Source organism: Venturia canescens, chromosome 2 (assembly GCF_019457755.1).
Source record: "Venturia canescens isolate UGA chromosome 2, ASM1945775v1, whole genome shotgun sequence".
NCBI classification, from domain to species: domain Eukaryota; kingdom Metazoa; phylum Arthropoda; class Insecta; order Hymenoptera; family Ichneumonidae; genus Venturia; species Venturia canescens.
Window position 1 is genome coordinate 23,679,952 of NC_057422.1, and position 20,241 is coordinate 23,700,192.

Here is a 20,241-nt window from a genome sequence, read left to right on the forward strand (position 1 = left end):
CAACCTCATGGCAAGCGGGTCACGCCCTAATCGCATACGATTGCGGAGCACCGGCCATGAACATAACAACACTGTCTCTCTTGGACATCAAGGAATGCGATATTCCGATTCATAAACCGATAATCACTACATCAAAAATTCAGCTTCTACAGAGAGTTCAGTTCTCGCAAATTAAAGTTCGACAATGCAAAATAGAAATTCATAGAACAGTAAGGCATTGTGGTGCATTTTCACATAGCTCAGACGTAGAATACGGAATAGTAGAGTTCATAAAAGAAACTTCATCGGAAGAATGCCTTAGCATTCACAGTTCGAACACGTATCAAGCGTACAATGTCGTGTTTGGCAACTTGGCAATGAACTCCACCAACCCTAGGTCAGTTACAATGGCAGGTAGCGTCGACAGACACGGGTCTTGCCAAGGAACGTCATACTCAGACCCTTACGGTACCTGGGAAAACGTAGTCGTCACAGGCCAGATATATATAGGTATTCACGAATACACAGCCGAAGTGAGCCTCGATCTGAACGAAATTATTTTACGATCGGGTAATCGCTGTAAACACACGTCGGGAAGATGCCTCGACTGGGAAGGCGGTTATACCCATTGGGACCCCTTACCAAACGAACATTGCGGATTTAAAAACTACGAAATAATTTACGAAGGTAAAGCCGAAAGAATAAAAGATACCAAAGGCTCCCCAAGTGGAGAAGAAATCTTTTCAATCACTTCTACCGACATAACATTCGCATTGGCAATAAAAGGGCAAACTTCCGTCTGTGGCTATAAACTCATCAGAACCGAACACCCCAAACTTTTCATACTCGAACAAGTAAACGGCGACGTTTTCACAACCAAACATATATCGGTAATGAACATGGACATTTTCGCTTACATGAACTCAAAATTCGTATACGTCGTAAAGCACTTCGGTAGCCAAATAACTAGCCTTTATAATAACGTCATCAGGCAGGAGTGCGAAATAGAAAAACGAGTCTTGCGTAATACGTTAGGCTTCGCATCTCTCGCACCAGCCGAATTTGCATATCACTACATGAATGAACCGGGTTATATAGCGCACGTCGCGGGAGAGGTAATCCGAATAGCGAAATGCGTACCGGTCAATGTAGCTACCAGAAAAACAGAAGAGTGTTATCAAGAACTCCCTATCAAAAGAGGAAATGAATCTCTGTTTATGATGCCCAGAACTCGAATTATCACAAAAACGGGACATCAAATCGAATGTAATTCTTTTCTTTCACCTATGTACCGCATTAATAATAATTGGTACCAATCCCTACCCCAATTGGCACCGGCCGCAGCGCCGGAAGAAATCACGGCTATGACGCAACCGTCATGGACCTTCATTACCCCCGCACACCTCGCAGAGAGCGGAATCTACTCACCCCGCGACCTCGACAACCTGCGAACCAGCATAATGTTTCCAGTCGAACGCAATGCCGTATTGAACACATTAGCTCGTGGTGCGACAGGTCGAGCCGCAGCCGACCAGGGCATTACAATAACCCACTGGATAAATGACAAATTCATCCAGGAGTCAGTTGAACGAGCTTGGGGAAAAGTCTATTCGTTTTTTAATACGGTGGGCACATTCAGTGCAACACTGCTTGGCATGTGGGTCACTCTGAAAATCATAAAATTTGTAATCGACACACTAGTGCACGGTTACGCACTCCATTCCATATACGGTTGGAGCGTATGGCTCATAGGCTCGATTTGGGACTCGGTTACTAACCTCCTCCTCCACCTAGCCAGGAAACCTGAAAACATAAAAAAAGAAAACAACGAGCTAGAAGAGGATGGAAATGGAGAGGTACCCTTAGAGAGTATCAGCGCCGCAGCACCAAACGAACCAGCGAAAGCCCAAAAGCCGCAGGTATACCCTACCTGTCCCCCACCCCATGCGGAAAACACGGCAACGCCAATCTGGCAGCCGCGCACCCACCCCAGCATAAAGCAGGGTAACGAACAAGTATAACGCGAGCAAAACAGAAACGCGAATATACTAATTTAACATTTTTTTTAATTATTATGAAAATAACCCAGTTAAAACATTTAAATAATAATAATAATAATAATAATAATAATCAAATACTTTAGCTAAACTAAACATTTCAAATAAATTCTAACTTTTGATTCTCTATCCCCAAATTTCTTTTGTCCTCTATTACTATATTTTACAAGGAGAAATTACCTTTTTTAATTTTATTCCAAAGTAGGATGAATCAGTTAACAGAAACATACTCTCTCTTCTTTTTCTCTCTTTTTTTCTCTTTCTCTCTCTTTCGTCCTCCTTCGTCAGCAAGCAAACCAAACGACGAGCGAAAAACGACGACTATGTCGACGAAATCCAACGACGATACACGACAAATAATCAAAAAACGAACGAAAATATCGACGAAAACCCAACGACGACAAACGACGAGAACCAACGACGAAAAAACGACTAGGCAAAGCCAAGGACGACCAACAATCAGATAAAAACCAATGAAGACAAACAACGATAACTTAAAAATAATGAGGACAGGAAATTTTTTTTTCTTTATATAAAAAAAAGAAAAAAAACAGAAATACTGTTTTGTAATTTTATTCCTTCCTCCCCATTAAGAGGAGGAAGGCCCAGAAAATCCTCCACTACATCAACTCGAAGGCAGAAAAGAACATTAAACCAACAATATAACTTTCTCCCTTAATCGGGATCGTACGCGGCATAGATCCCGCGAGGATCCATCCACGCCGGATGGTTCCAATCCTCCTCCGGGTGGATCGTCCCCATGCGGCCCTCCATCAACCATCGAATGCAATAAACATCAAAGATGTTCGCATCCTCCAACCATTGATTCTCCTTCCGGATTTGGAGTTTCTCAACTCTCCGACGCTTGAAATCCCCAATAAAGAGGATTCCGGAATTCTATAAAAACAAAAAAGAACACAACAAATTAGTACGAACCAGAAGATAAATGCAAGTGAAAGCAAAATGAAAACAAACATACTAACCTCGATCATTTGCATAAATGTCCTTTTGCACGCCATTTCTTTTTTTTTCCCTTCTAGGATACAAAACCGCGTCAAGGAAACTAAAGAACCCGTTACTCGGTCAGAGTTCGAAGAATTGTGTGAAAAATTACTCGAACCACGCTTTAAATAAGCACAATAAGTAACACCCACCCTTAGACTCAAACTATCGCCATCGCTTATTGGTCAAGACACCAAAAACGTAGTCGTACCCCTAGTCCCCACCATCACTAAAGACAAACCCTTAGTCCCACATCCCACTCCTACGCTGAAATGAAGCGAAAAGCAACCCCACCTCGAATACCCCCATCGAACTCTGAAACTCAGGAAAATTATACCAATGTTAAACTAGAATATATATATATATATATACATTTCATATAAGAACAATAAAAATAATTAACAATAATCTTGAAGACACAAAATCTATGTAATAATAAACAATACCTCAAAATTATTGATTAAGATATTGTAACATATATTGTAACACAATACATACCTTAATTCGTTATTTTACAACACATCAAATGAAAACTACCCAGAACAACTGGTCGAAACTCAACGAATATCTTAATCACTACATATAGGAAATAAATAATAACGAACAAATATTCTTCAAACGCCTATTAGTAAGAACGTAAAACGACAATAAAATAAATGTCACAACAACATTGTAATCTTAAGATTTAAGAATTTAGCTCAATAAATCTAACTCCAGTGTAAATCGACAAACGATGATTACCAATCCTTCATAAACTCTCACGATTAAATTTTGATTAATCTAATTGAGCGAGACGCTCAATCTAAAGGAGGGAGGTGTTACGTTCTAGCATTACGCTAAACGCCCCTCACTTTTTCTCTTCAACTCAAACGCTATCACGAGTATATTCCTAACCTTTATCATCATTTGTCGATACATAGTTCGTATCTAAGAATATATATAAACACAGAGCGTATCCAGACCATCCATAACAAATACATCCTGCGAGACACTCGGCGCTCGCACATATTTTTTTCCTCAACTGTCCATTCTTTAAACACTCACAACGCGTGCCCTAGACTCTCCCCGACGTTCCGGCGCCATAAATAATCCTACAAGACGAGCACGGAAAACCAGAAATAAACAGTCCAAGACCGATTTCCTATCCTTGAATTTATTATCAATGCAGCATTTCCTAAATCCACACAAAATTCCAGAGACGCGTTCCGAAACTCGCGTTTCCCACGAGTCCCGAAAACAGATGCTCTTATCTCAAGTGCAACACGTGCACATCTCAGAACTCCGCTCAACACACTTTCCCTAATTCTAAGAAATCTCGAGCGACTTTTCCTCCAATCATATCTCCGGAAAAGTCTCCCCCATATTCAAATCCAATCATCAAATCAGACGATTCTTTTTACCCAATCCAAACTAAAAAACCACAGAGAACAAACCCCCTCTACAGCATCCTACCCCCAAAAAACACATCCTCCTCTCGAACTCTAACTAGGCTAAGAATCTTAGTTGTTAGTCAGTTAGCATCGAAGATTAAAGACATTAACATCGGAGAACTCTCCTCTCTCTAAATCCTAATTCATCTTAGAGAGCTCCGAATAATAGCTAACTCTTTATTCAACAGTTTAGTTTCTTAATTTTGTAAAGTAAATAAGTGCATAAGTGTCTCAATAAACACATCAGAATATTTTGTAATAAACAAAATATCATCGAGTGTACTTATTTCATCAAGCCTTCGACACCGCTCAACAATTGGAAAATCCTTCCAATTCGCGGGCACAACCACAATAAAAGGTCACGTATACCTGAAAATATAGTATATGTTCTCGGGCCTCGCACAAGCCCCAAAGAAGACTCACTGGCAGAGGTACTCAACGTACACTCTGCTTCTCTAAATCGGCGACTGTGCGCCCCCAACTAATCCTCCCCCCTGGGACGTAACAATAGTAAGAAAGCTAGAGAAGGTGTTTTTGCAAGGAGTCTGGTGTAGGTGGTAAACGAAGAATAAGTACGCCGGTGGTGCGAGAAAAATAGTGAGGAATTTATTGTTCCGCTGTTCTATGTTAAAGTACAGTATTTGCCCGACAATTAGTGCGATTAAGCCCGATGATGAAAATGGCGAGTTGACCCGGTGTTCGTCGAGCACGTGCGAGACGAACAAGATGGACGACCGAAGCGTGCTCGTGAGAAAGAACCCGATGATTTTTAGAGATATACCGTTAAAATGAGTCCGAGAGAATGTTCCATTAAATGCGCAGAGTCCGTGTAATGATTTGAACCGAAAATGAATAAGGGAACCCGAATTTGATACCGAAAACTGGTGAGAAGGTGAGATGCAGTGATTAGCCGTATTGCACGCTTCAGCGACCGGATCAAGACTGAGGCATCAATCATGGAGATCGATGATGAAGCCCCGCGCACATGCGCGGTGTGCTTCCCCGGTCCCGTGCTAATTACTGCCCAGGAGGTGGCGACGCCCCCCGTGAGCGCGTGAAACGAGCACCCGGCTGCTCTAATTGCACGCGCCCAAAATGTCCGAACCCGCGAACTGTCGACGCCAGCGGCGGAGCGCGAGAGCCCGGCCCGAATTCTCTCGCGCTACCGTCGAGGCCTCGCTCAATCCTGAACAGAAGGTGAGAATACGGAGTTAGAAAGCGAGAGAGTAAGAGAGCTATAAATAAGAGAGCGAGATAGCGCTGATGAGATGGTGACAACGAGGGAGAGGAAACGAGAGCGGTAAAACAAAAGTGGGGAATGAGCTAGAGCGAAGGAGAAAGGATTAAGAAAGCGGGAGAGGGACAGACATAGAGGGAGAGGAGAGAGGGAGTGGAAGAAGGAAAGAGCGGGGGGGGGGGGGGAAGAGAGGGGAGTGGGAGAAGGAGAGGGAAAGAGACAGACGGGGAGATGATGATGATGGTGATGATGATAATGATTAAGTTTATTTGCCTTAGGGACCTGTTAGTCAATTAAGCAGAAAAATAATAATCCAGCCCAGTTACAAAAAATTCTGAGCATGGATAATGCGTAATACAATGTGTAAAATTAAACTAACTTACAATTGAGTAAAAAATATATATAGACTTATATAATTAGTAATCAATATAACGAGAATAAAAGAAGTACAGCGAGGTTTAAAATAATACAATTTTTCTCACTTATGCATACGAGGATTTCTTGAATGTTTAATAACAGTAATGAATTGAGAAGAGAATGGTTTACCCATTAGAATCAATCGACCCAAGTTCGAAAACGTGATCACACAGAGCGCGTTTGAAGATTGGAAGAGAGTGGAGAGTAGAAATGGAGGTAGGGAGTGAATGCCAGAATTTTATAGCGGAAATAACAAACGAATTTTCGAAGGTAGAAGTACGACGCGGTGGTACATGAAAAATGCTAGACTGTGATTGACGTAAAGGACGATTAGACGGCTGCGCCAGTAGGAAGAGTTCACTTAAATGAAGAGGCGCTCTGTAATTCAGAATATTGTGTGTCATGACACCGAGGAAGTAAAGTCGACGAGATCTAACGGTTAACCAGCCAAGTTGCCTGCGAAATGGTGTGATGTGAACATCTCGACGCAAATCGAAAATGAAACGAATGGTGCAATTTATTAAGCGCTGAACCACTGTGTCGAGCTCATCGGTGAGGTCATTGTAGACCAAACAACCGTAATCAATGATCGGGAGAGAGAGAGAGAGAGAGCGGGAGAGTGAGAGAGAGAGCAGTACATTTCATACGAACTCGATAGAGGCAGAGTGGGAAAAGATAAACCAAGAGAGAGCAAGATTGGAACAACTGAAAGCAAGTCTCGAAGCTCAGAAAAAACGGCAAGAACAGATGACATACATCGTGAACGGTGAACAAAATTCCGATAGCGCACGAAACATCGCAGAGGACCTCACCACGATCGTGAGTAACGTGAATGATATTAAAATTGACATGCCGATTCCCAAATTTAATAACGAAATAGAGACTCATCCCGTTGAATTCGTAGAAGAGTTTTAAAAGTTTTTTAAAATAAAAAATGTCTCGGAACAGAGCACTTGATAGTTATTGTACACGCTCTTGAGGGGAAGGAAAATTCGTGGTACAGGGTTAAACTAGAGTTCAGAGCTTTTCAACAATTTAAAGAGCAATTTTTGAAAGAATTTTATTGTATTCCAATTTGTGTGCGATTTAAAAAGAATTGGTTAGAAAAGCGGTGCGATAATAATGCTAAATTATTTTTATGAACAATTAGCAGAAGCTCGTTATTTTATTCATAAACTATCGGAATTTGAAGTCAACTACAATATCGTTCAACAATTTGCTCCATGAGTTAAAGAAACTTTATCGACGCTCAATTTTGCGAATATAAATATAATAGGGCAGACGCTCGGAAATCTCGACGTTATTCGGATAGAGCGAGAGAGAGAGAATAAGAAGTCAGGGAACAATTATTATCCCAGAAATAACGGGGTTAAAGTAAATAGCCTGAGTACGAATAATGATCCAAACGGATTATCGGAAAAGGAAACAAAATTGCAGGATCAAACGAACTTACCAAGTGAAGTTCGATCCAAAATTATATGAGTGCTTTGTTCGAGATGATTACGTAGTAGTACGTCTAATCTGTACGATATAATCACTTGTTTCAGAGAGAAAAAAGGGCCTAACAATAAGTCCTTCTTTCTATTGTTTACCTGTTATGACAACGCTCATAGTTTTTAAAGTCTGTCGAAAAATTGTTTATTGATTACGGGAAAAAGATTTGGGAGGGTCGTAATCATCTCGAACGAGGCACTCATATAATTTTGGATCGAACTTCACTTGGTAAGTTCGTTTGATCCTGCAATTATATTTCCTGCCTCGTTCTTCGAGATTACGTAGTAGATGTTTAGAGAATGATAACTCGACAATTTTTTGACTATTTATTCTCTTAAATCTTTTTATTTATCTCCCAGTACTGCCGAAGCGAATTCTGCACTATTTGATATCAACGGCCGTTTATAAAATGTTGTGAAAACTTTAGAATTTTCCGACCAACCAGCCGTTTTTCTTATATTCCTTATGTCTAGTCCTCGTCGAAATGCAGTAGATGTAGAAACATGACGAGTACTGTGAGCAAAAAACTGCGTTGTATCAATTCCACTCTTTTGTAAAGTCTTCTTGATCCATCGACTAATGGTTTGAGACGAAACTGCTTTGTGAGGCTTTTTTAATGCGATAAACAACTCTTCTTTATTCCCACGAAGAATTTTTGTTGCTTCTAGATACGCGGTTAATGAGCCACACATAAATCTTCTCGTTTCTTAAAATACGGAAGAATAAGCAGCGGTTGAAAACTACCCGGTCGAGATGTTTTTATCAGATCAGAAATTCTTATTTTCACTCCCTCAGAATTGAATGTAATATTTTTTATTTTAATGAGAACTAGTGTTTGAACTCTACTTCCGGTAGCCAGAGCCAGCAATGTTACGAATTTGTAAGTTAGCTCTTTTAAATTAAACTCCGACATCGAAGGAATCGAGCTTAAGAAATCGATAACGGGTTCCACGTTCCATATTTCTTCATACTTTGGTTTCGACGGCCGCAATCGATATACTCCTTTGAAAAACCGTTTCAGCGTTTCATCGTGTGATATTTCTTCTTTCACGATAAGCGACATTGCAGATCTGTAAGAATTTAAGGTTCCGTACGAACCACCTTCTTGAAACTTTAAACTCAAAAAATCCGTGATGTTTTTGACGTTAGCACTCAGATAGTCAAGTCTTTTTTGGAGACAAAACTTCATCCATTCTCGTATTGCCCCGTAATATTATTTAAGTGTTCCTTCCGCTATTGATGACATCATTATCTCTGCCAATTCCTGTGACATTCCTCTCGCTTTAAATGAGTCCCTGATAATTTGCCTGCTATCAGTGATAGACTGTGGGATAGTGGATCACGTAGACATCTACAAGGTGAAAGTAACAATCTCTGATGTGGATGAAAAATGAGAGGCTCTGTTACTAAAAGTTCTTTGAATATTGGAAACCATGGCTGGCTTGGCCAGAATGGGACTACGACTATGCCGCATGCTTGATCTTCTCTAATTTTTTGTAATACCCGTAAAATCAACGCGAAAGGTGGAAAAGCGTAGAATTTATATTTTGTCCATTTTACAGTGAATGCATCTATAGCCATAGCGTCCGATTCAGCCTGTCAAGGACAATAAATATTACATTTCTTGTTCAAACGTGATGCAAACAAGTCAACGGAGGGTTTTCCAAATTTTTTGACAATTTCATTAAAAGCTTTAGCTGACAATTCCCATTCCGTATCTATATTCGATATTCTCGACTATCTATCTGCTTCCTTATTCTGATTTGATTGTATGTAAGAAGAGAAAATCTAAATTTTCTTATTTTCACACCAGTTCCAAATAACAGTTGTGCTGTACTCCTCGAGCTGTACACCTCCCATACGGTTAATATATGAAATAGCAGTTGAATTGTCGATTCTGAGAAGAATTTCGCAATTGCTATCCTCCGCCGCAAAATTTTTTAAAGCTATTGAAGCAGCCAATAACTCCAAATAATTAATCGACTTTTTTCGTTCGGAATTCGACCAAAAACCATATGTCCCGTGACCCTCGCAGAAAGCTCCCCAGCCAGTTAGCGATGCATCCGAGAAAATTTCTCTTTTAAAATTAAATCTTCTAATGGGGTTAACGCTACTCTTAAGATTTTTTGACCACCACTGGAATTCGGGTATTAAATGCTCCTGTATAATCATTGTCTTATCGTAATCGCCTTTATTGGCTTCCAACGCATCTGCTTTAACTTTTTCCAATTTTTTCGTATGTAATCAACCATACGCTATGGCTGGACACGCAGCTACCAATGATCCTAAAACTTTGGCAAATTCCCGAATTGTACATTGCGACTTTGATGCAATTTTTTCTACAATCTCGTTGAGATTCCGTCGTTTGTCGTTAGTTAACTCTAATTGATATTTTTTCGAATTAATGACAAATCCAAGATGTCTACAACAAGCATTTGGCGTACTTTTACATTTTTCTATGTTTATTATGAATCTCAGATTTGTCAGTAATCGCTAAGTTTGATCGAAATTATGTATGCATTTTCTTTCCGTTTGTCCGAATAAAAGGAAATCATCGAGGTAAACAGTGGAAATGAAACCTGTAGACCGCAACCAACCGATAACCGGTTTCATAATCTTCGTAAATACATGCGGACATGATGACAATCCGAAAGGCAAACATGTAAATTGATAAATTTTTTCCCGAAATCTGAATCGTAAATATTTCTTTGACTTTGAATGAATCGGAACTAAAAAATAGGCATCTTGCAAATCTATGCTGCATATATAACTTCCAGGAGTGAGTAACTTAATGGCTGTTCTTATATCTTCAATTTTGAAATGTTCTGTTTTAACAAATGCATTAAATTTTTTCAAATTCAGAATGAATCGTTTTTCCCGTTTCGTTTGCTTATTAAAAAATATTTTGATAAAAATTGTCCTGATTCAGACTCGCATTCCTCGATTGCATTTTTACGAATGAGTTCGTTGATCGCTTCTCGCATTTCTCTTTCCTCTTGTCTTGAGAATTTCGGTTCGAATAGTTCTATTAATTGTACTACCTCTGTTACCAGAGGAATTTTATAACCTTTGATGTAACTTAAAATATTTTTATCTGCCGTAATTAATTTCCAATTCTCTAAGTAACAACGTAATCGACCGCCACTTTGATTTACCTCTATCGACGATAATTCGCACGGAAGTCGTTGCGTGACTTCGATGGAATCGGACTTCTGCGAGAAACCATTCGCGATCTGTTGCTCGGAATCGAATTCTTCGGTTGAAAAGAGTATCTTGCTTGTGCTTTCCGTAGCCCACCCTGTAGATTTGATTGATTCGTTCTTACGGGTGGGCCGGTTCGGTTTAAATGTACATCGAAGTATAGGAGTCTCTCCTTACCAATTGCATTTTGGCAAGCCCATTCAAGATAAAATCCTGAAGATTCTCGATTCCCCGGAATTTCAAGAGCGTCCCCACGAATATTTGATAACGCTCGCGCGAGATAATATGGTACGTTCTTTCGAAAATAGATTAAAACAACAAGGCGCCATCTCCGTAATAAAACTGGACGTAGGAGATCTGGTATTGCTCTGACAAGGAAAGGTACTTTAGTGTTCCCCTCCGATTTTCATAATTTTTTTATATTTTATAGTCCATCGAAAAATAAGAGACACGTATTTTTTTTTATCGGCTTAAAGTTATTTTTAAGGGGTGAAATCGACCCCCGAAGTTGGGCATGTTTTGCATCTGTTAGAGTGTTTCATATAGAAGCACTCAACCGATCGTAACCTAACCAGTTGCAAAATTTTTATACGTCAAATAACCTGTATAATATTTTTAACTTCTTATGCACCCTTACTGCAGGGGGTAAACCACCCCCTGACATTCATAATTTTTTGGTATAAAAAAAAATTGTCGTTCGATTTCAATGGAATAAACAATATTTTGAAGAGCAAAAAATTAAAGGTGACGTGTCTTTGGATTTTTCCGATAATAAAAATTCTGGGGGTGAAACACCCCTTAAATCTCAAATTCTATATTGCGCGCCGCATTGCATATTGGTCTCATCATCATTGCGTATCCACTTATATACTAAAATAATATCTATCTCGCATGAACATCGGCTGCCATCATAATCAGATAGAGAATTGAATATTCTGGCATGCTTCACCTTTATACAGAAGTGTTGGTATCTCTTCTATTTATATAAGTTTCTATTTTGAACGATTTACGAAGATAAAAAATCTCAATTATCAAGAGTCGCAATAGTGGCTCGACGCCTATTATATTCTTGGAAAAGCCAGCTCGCTCAGGCTAATGCTTGAGGGGTATCCGAAAAACAAAAAAAAATGCTGCTATCGTGGTGATATCAGATTAAGGGGTGGGGGTTGAAACAGCGAACGATCAAAATAGCGAACAAACATTCTGTATATCTATATATGCATATATAGATATTGAAACGGCACTCCCTTTTTAAATAAAGAAAATATGACGTTTGAACTTCGCGCCACGCGAGCTCGTACTCAGCCGCTCGACGCGACTCTCCGTGGCTCGGCGTAAAGGCTATTGCTTTAATAAGAAAAACTCTTTTCTCTCGTAATTACTTTCATTTTATGTCTTAAATGACACAATTAATTTCATTTTGAAACGAGGCGAGATTCAATTAAACAAAACTTATAAGAATTAAGCTTCAAAAGCAATAGCAAGCGTTCAAAGAAACTTGTCCAGAAAAGTCGAATTACACACTGGATCCAACGGAAATGGCCAGTCGCAATCAAGCTATTGGTTCCAGGAGAAATAATCATTGAAACGATCAGAAATTATCAATTTAACAATAACAAAAAGAAAATTTGATTTATTTAATTTAGAAGAAGCAAAATATGATTTCTGGTCGTTAAAAACATTTAATCTTATACGAAAATCATTTATTTTACCAAAGCGAGGGAAAACAGCCTCTAGTTTGTCCAATTACAGTTCGAGCGGGAATTGGGGAACCAATCCCCGAATTTAGAGATCGAACTGTGGTTGGAGATTATTTTTCTAAGCGAATCAGAGTCCAAGTTATTTTTAAACGGAATTATTATCATTATTCCTTTGTTCAAACGAGTATAAAAGGCCGTGCGGAGCAACCACGGCAGCTCATTCTTGAATCAGCTCTCGCTTTGAACACAGAGGTAGTGACTCTGGAAAACAAGCTCCAACAAACCAACACCCTATAAAATTCCAAATTTCACGCCGAGAGGGAGGGGATTGTGCGATTCCGTACGATCTGCAGATTCGAGGGTGAAATTCCTTTCCAATCACGCCGAGAGGGAGGGGACTGAGCGATTCCGTTCAGGCCAAAGATTCGAGGGTGATTTCCCATTCATTCAGTTAGAGAGGGAGGGGACCTTGCGATTCCGTGGGGTCTGAAGATTCTTGGCATAGGTCCCTTTTCCTCAACACCATTTTTGATTTTTTTTGTTGGAAGCAAAAGATTAGTTTAATTTGAAAATAAAAGCTTCACGATCCTCTTAGAGGCGAGAACCGATTCAATTCTCCAAAATTATTTCAATTATTTACAGAGACAAAACTTTGATAGAAAAAGAAAATTTATTTGTCCAAAAATTAATCAATCTCAGTTGATTTGTATCGAGCCTGTCCGCAAATATCATATAAAATTGTATAGAAGCAGAAAAGTAATCGGGTTGATTAAATTTGAGAGTTGACAAAAATAGGAATTAATTTCTGAGCTCACCGATCTGAATTTATAAGAATTAGCAAAAGAGAACAGAAATAATTAAAGTGGACAAGTTTCTTGACATTAGGGAGAGAAACTGTAATTTGGACAAGTTAATTGAAATAAAAGAGCGATTCCGTAAAATTGGACTAATTTATTGAAATTAGGGATATACTTTCGTTCATACCGCAAAACACCAACGATTTTCATTTGTTTGATAAAATTTACTTTGAATAAATACTGTTATCATATTTGACCACAAATTTTCACTCTTTCGTTCATTTCATGCCTGCTCCTAAATTTTAGTAGCTCGAAAACACGCGTAGCGGGTGACGTCATAAAAGCGTACCGTTACAACTTGGCGCCCAACGTGGGGCAGGCATTGCAAAAGGACGTGAAAATTTAGAAATCTTTTCTTTTCTTTTCCTTGAAAATTGCTTGAGTTCTTGAAATGGCCGATACAAACGAAATAGAGGAAGTTATCACGGATTCTGGATTCCAGAACCCAAAAACAGAAGCTCAAACACATGATTTCACAACCACGCTTCCGCCTCCCGGAGCGGGTGATATTTTTAATGAGTCAAGGGGCATTTTCGCTGACAATTTAGATGAGAACAGTGATAAAGAAGAAAATCGCTTGGACGAATTCGGCACCCCCAAATCAGACCGTGGCAAAGCCGAGATTGGGGTGATTAACCATCAGTTGTTGGTCAGTTTAACCGAGGCGATAGGGATGTTCGATTCTTTAGAAAAAATCGATTCTTGAATCGATTTTGAATCGCATTGTGAAAATCGGTTCTCTTAAAAATCGTATGTAAAGAATCGATTTCGTAAGAATCGATCTAAAAAATCATAAAAAACATCAATATTTATTTAAAGCGTACATTAATCTGAATAAATTAGTTTATTTTCATTGAAATATATACATAGCTATTATATATCTTACAGATTACATTTGGATGGCAGTATTGCGAGCTCTGGAAATGTCGTATGCGAAATTTTGAAACATTTCGTACAAGCCAACGTGTATTCTTTGGTTCTGCCTCTACTGCTTCACTCACAGCTAAAATAGAAAATTTGATGTTGTTACATTCGGAATTGATATTGTGAGGGTTTTTTGTGAATTCTGTAGAGTTTTCGTGTGGTTTATACATTTTTTAATTGTTTCACGATTGTAGTTTCACAGTTTATAGTTTATCGTTTATTGTAAATATTTATAGAGTTTCATATAATCAAATCCGAACGACAGCGGTCAGGTCCCTTCTTAAGGAAATTTGTACTTTCCAAAATATACTTTCTCACTCACACAATCATATATCAAAAAACAATTTAAACTTTTTATCGAAAAAAATGAAAAAAAATTGTTTTATAGCTTCAGGCCAGAAATAAGTTCTTCTGTATACCTGGAGGAGAAAATTTGAAAGACGCTCGTTTGTTTCTTGAATTCATCTTTGTTTATGTGGTTAGGCTCGTATGAAAAAGTCACCCGCGTTTTTTATTGATCCAGCAGTCCAGCGGTGTCAAATATTCTTCTGCAACCACAAGAAATCCAATTCGTTTTTTTTCCTCGCTTTTCTGTAATGATGCCTTATGCCTTTATGCCATACGAATAATTTTTCTCGTATTCTCGATAGTGATTCCAATTCCTTTGAGAAAAAATCCATCCTGTAATATGTGACATAATTTTTTATGAATATTTGATATTATATTCAAATCTAAACGCTCGTGGTTACCTCAAATATTTTTTTTAATTGTCTCTGATAAACTACTTGTATTTTCATCAATTTTTAAAAATTTTCCTTCAACAATTGATGTTGCATTTTTCAAAATGTATTTTTCGTTTTTTCGAAAATTAATTCGAACTTTTCATGCAAAAAATAATTCAAAAACCAATTTTTTTGGCTTTTATCCAGAATAGCGTTCTACAATTTACCTAAAGCATAAAATCCGAAAACGATCGATTTTTTTTCTCCGGAACATCATTGCTAATGTATTTCGAAGACCACCAGGGCTCCAGTTCCTCCGAAAAAAGTTGGTACCGCATTCGACCAAAATTTTACCAATGATATTTGGCTTTGACAATTTTGTGAAGATCTGTCATATTTTCTTCAGTTTGATCATATTTTACAAATTTTATTTTGTCTCTTTTTTAGTTTCTGATCATGTTTTTCAAATTTTTTCCGATAAATTTTTCATTTTAATCATATTTTAGAAATTTCTTTTGATCATTTCTTCGTTCGATTCGTTCATTTTGATTAATTTTTTTGCTTCAATTCTGATGTCAATGTCATCTTTTGTTTTTCCAATTGCCAATCTTTGATAGATAATGAATTTAGGAATAGTAGTTGCTGCAAGTGATCAGGAGAGAGTCGACTTCGAGAATCGGTTAAAATATTGCCAGCTCTCGAAAATAATCTTTCAGAAGGCACCGATGTTGCAACGATTGACAAATATTTTTGAGCGATCATCCATAAAGTCGGATAAAGTGTTTTGCGACTCGACCAATAATGTATCGGATCTTGCGTTCGATTCACCATTGGTTGATTCAAATAGTGCCGTAAATCGGTTGGCATTTGGTTTTGTTCTTGAGCAGAAACAGCGTTTCCACTATTTGTGTTGAGTAAAACGTCATGGAAAGACCACAGATCATCACTTTGGCTATGCACCTGCACCGGCGTTTCAGTAGTTTTATCATTCGAAAAAACGGTTTGATCCAATTCAGTCATCGAGCGGCCAATACGGTTGATCGCTTTCGAATATGCCAAACGATCATTAAAGTGCAACTTTTTGAATCGTGGATCCAAAATCGTTGCTATTGCCATAATAGGATTATTTTCAATTTGCCCAAACCGCAATGAAACTGATTTTTCAAGGCGGTCAAGCAAAGCAAATGCAGTTGGCGTTTCGAGATTCTTTCGAAGTTGTGCGATTTTATTTTTTAAACAATTGATCAGCGGAATCACTTTGCTAACTGTAACGATTTTTTCCGCACAAAGCTCCGTGGTAACTTTTTCAAGCGGTTGGAGTATCCGAACAATTTCGTTTGCTAATTGTAATTCCGATGCAGTCAACATCTCCGGCGAACTCGGGTTGCTTAGCAAAATTGATCCGACTTCTTTTGATAGCAGACTGAATCTTGTTAACATAGCGAAAGTTGAATTCCACCGTGTCTCAACGCTTTGTGTCAATTTGAGGTGAGTAGCCTTCCGTAATTCGTCAGCCGCGATCGTGGATTGTTTGAAATATGTCACAATTTTTTTAATTTTCATGCACAATGTTGTAGCCTCATTGAAATCCATTGTATCCTCAGCGACCAAATTTATGGAATGAGCAAAACAAGAAATATGTTTTGTAAGCCCAAAAAAATCTTTGACAGCTTTTTTCATGTTTGATGCGTTATCAGTGATGATCGCAACAATTTTGTTATCATCAATCCGCCATTCTTGTAAAATATTTTTCAACCATCCTCCGATGACTTCAGCTGTGTGTCGCTCAGTCAACTCCGTAACACCGACTGTAGTAGATTGTAATTCTTTATCAAATTCGTAGTGAAGAGTCACCCCTAAGTAGCTGATGGTGTTGAGAACATCGGTCCAGACATCCGAAGTTACCGAGAAGTAATCAATTGTTTTCAGTTTTTCTTTCTCACATTCTACGAGGTACTCATATTTTTCTTCTAGTTTTTTTGTGATTGATTTCCTTCCAGGCATAGAATAAAGAGGGACAGTAGTTTTCATGAGGTTTCTGAAGCCTTCATTTTCCACCATCTGAAAAGGCATATTATCCTTGGCAATCATGAAAAGTATGGCATTGGTAATTTCTCCTGCTTTTGATCCTCCCACTGAAAAAGAAAAACAAGGCTTTATAATTACCAAAATAAGGATACCAATCAGTGAACTTAGAAACCAATTTAATTCATTTTACAAAAAAAACGGCGCTTTGCTTTGAATATTCGATTTTGTGATTAAGGAAGTTGAGGTCGTACAGTCATTTTTTTTACCCAAAAGTTATGATCTGTACCTTTTAAAAGTTAGGCCAGTTTACAGTTTGGCAATGTTGCATACACTTTAAAGAAGAATTGGGGAAAAAAAGACAAAAAACTGGTGAAAGCTCAGTCGAAAACACGGACGGTGACGATCCTAGCCTAAAAAAACTGCACGGGAAACAGATGATTATTAATATAATCTCAGCAAATCTCCTAATAAATCTAAAAAAAAAATTGACATTATTCAGCAAGCCTTGTTCATGTTGCCCAAAAAATTTCATATTTTTAGCATCATTTTTAACAGAGATATCACTGAATGTGTCTTGACTTCCATAAGGTTACATGTTGTTTGGCCCAAATTGTTATTGATTTTTCTCAGCAACGACGCTCCTAAACTGTCTGAAAATTTAACTGATTTTTTTTTACACTTCACTTTATAAGATGCAATCGGTTTAAAAGCGATGACATCATTTTCATTCTAATGCCTCAACTTACTTAAAAAGTTCTAGAAACTTTCCAACAGTAGTGTATATGTAAACAGACATAAATATTACCTTCAAATGACCTGATTTGCTTAAAAGAGCTGTCGATTTTTGGCTGAACTGCAGATGATCTCTTTTGTACATTAGCACTGATGAATCCTTTTCTCGTTTCCGAAAGTGCTGGCGAAGACGTATGCGTTGGTGAATCTGGCGAATCACAGTCAGATTCACTGAGGTCCATTTGCATGGATGTTGATGACGCTGAAGGCATTGATAATGCTATTGATTTTTCCTAAAAATAAACGACAAGAGTGAATAAATTATAGTAAAAGTATTGAAAGAATGCCAGTTATAAGATTTCCACATACTGATATATTTCCTTGTTGTTGATTACAAGTGTATTCATCACCGTTTTGATTTTTTGTTAATGCTAATTTGATTTGAGCATTTTCGCTATGATTGCGAGTCAAGTGGTTTCTCAGATTTGTTGTACCACCACCTTTTCCACCAGACTTTACTGCTCTATTGCAAATTTTGCATGTGGAGTCACCGTCATTGTCAGCAGATTTCAGGAAAAATTTCCAGACGACGGATTGTCTCACTTTGGGCACTGTAGGCAGTATATTATTTGTTTAATCATTAAAACAAGTGAAATTAAGAAAATAATTTTCTGATTAAAGAATATTAGAAATTCAAAAACGCAGCGAAGGAAAAGAAAAATGTGTTAAAAAGTCAGCTTAAGTAAAAAGTGAGATTAATTTCGACATTTCAAAAGATTACCCGAAAAGATATACACACTTTTTCTAGCGTTTGGTATCCACCACCAACACTCAAATCAGTCAAAGCCAAGCCTTACAATAAATTCTGCGGGTAAAGGGGAGAAGAAAGATGTTTAATGGATATACCGTGACCGTGAAAACAAAACCATGAAAAGTGCAAAAGGATTAATTGTACAGGTTAAACGAAAAAGTTTGTGCAGTAAACTTAAAAAATGTGTACTTACCAAAGTCTTTATAAAATCTTTTCATTCAATAAACTCCACTGATTGTTACAACTTCACCGATTGTTATCATCACGTTCACATTCCGTTACACTCCGTTACAGCCGGCAGAACCAAAACTTCGAAAGTCTTCTTCTTCTTCGGTTTTGGCTAGGCTCACTTCTGCCCGTGAGACTAGCCTGGCGGTCCGATTGACCGCTTCGACCAAGGAACTTCGAAAGTCGAATATCGAATAGCCAATGATGATAGACGATCTACACCACCGAGGCGGCGCTCGCGTTACTCATAAAAATGATGCTATTAGAATGCATGTTATAATAGCTAGTTATTTTGCGGTATTAGTTGGATATTCGACAATCACCTACTGTTCATTTTTATAAAATTACTCATTTAATCATTATATATCTGATCCGTACCTATTTTCATCGATAATTATCGAAAGTTGACATCACATTTACAGCTGAGTGTACTCTAACAGTGGTTTTTTAAAAATCCGCTAGGGTCGCCTGGGTCGTATTCTTGTGACGAATGCGTAATTCGTCACCAGAGTGCGCTGATTTCTGCGCTAAGGACCGCGAATTTACGAATTTCGTACTTTAGCATTTCATACGGATTTGATAATTTGATCATTGAAATATTATTAAATGAGAGGAACGTGACGGACTTGGGTGACTAATATATAAGTATAGCATAAACAATAACCGCTAGTCGATAAGAAATATGAACGTATTGACTAACTCATTCTTATAGTTTACATTATAATAATCTCCATACGTTGAAATGTATCGAAATAAGGCTTTCTTTGATTTCTTATGTAAATAGTTTTAATATCCCAATACGATACTTTTACCCACTTTCATCTTATAAACATTAGGCTAGGACATATCCTTCGTCACTCTTATGCTAAGGACCTAGAATAATAAGGGCATTGTGCGGTTGCGAAGCGAGCGTGTGAAACCGAAGCGTGGGTCGCGAGACCCTAGAATTGAATGAGTGGGAGGATGAAAACCAGCGTGATTGGTCCGCGTATGAGCGGAGCGTACGGAGTCTGCGCGTGAGAATCAAAAGATTTGTGAGACTAAAAGTCGAACGGAATAGAATTAGAGAGAACATTGTTGTCAGCCGAAGAGTCAAGATCCATATTTTCGTCAATATATTCATCAAACATTTAAATCTTTGTCTTGAGTTATTGAAGAGAAATTCGCAAGGCGAGTTTCAACTCCTTATCAATCGAACCCACCCAAAACTAAATCATTCGAAATAATAGTTACTATAATTCCCGCTCGGAGTGTTACATTCTTAGTTTAAGATTACACGACCATACACTTATCAATAGGCAACGGAACGACCTTTGGCCGAAGCGGATAAACTAGTGACCAGGCTAGACTCACGTACCGGGTTGCCGGGAGTATAGCCAAACAGAGAAGAAGAAGAAGAAGAAGAATAGGCAACGGAATCAT

At 38.2% G+C, this 20,241-nt stretch overlaps 1 protein-coding gene and 1 long non-coding RNA gene across 2 annotated transcripts; both read right to left on the bottom strand.

Annotated features, from left to right (window-relative positions):
* Nucleotides 1-14,275: 14,275 nt before the first annotated feature.
* LOC122406477 (uncharacterized) lies at nucleotides 14,276-15,479 on the bottom strand. Its single transcript, XR_006259970.1, has 3 exons — nucleotides 15,248-15,479; nucleotides 14,718-14,979; nucleotides 14,276-14,377 (listed from the first exon to the last, which is right to left on the bottom strand). It is a non-coding gene; the product is annotated as an uncharacterized lncRNA (long non-coding RNA).
* A 76-nt stretch (nucleotides 15,480-15,555) lies between these two features.
* Nucleotides 15,556-20,241, bottom strand: LOC122405809 (E3 SUMO-protein ligase ZBED1-like). The gene is made up of 5 exons (XM_043410796.1): nucleotides 20,177-20,241; nucleotides 18,884-18,993; nucleotides 18,150-18,391; nucleotides 17,854-18,073; nucleotides 15,556-17,155 (listed from the first exon to the last, which is right to left on the bottom strand). Exons 1-5 carry the CDS (start codon nucleotides 20,239-20,241, stop codon nucleotides 15,570-15,572), a joined length of 2,223 nt encoding a protein of 740 aa, XP_043266731.1. The 3' UTR covers nucleotides 15,556-15,569.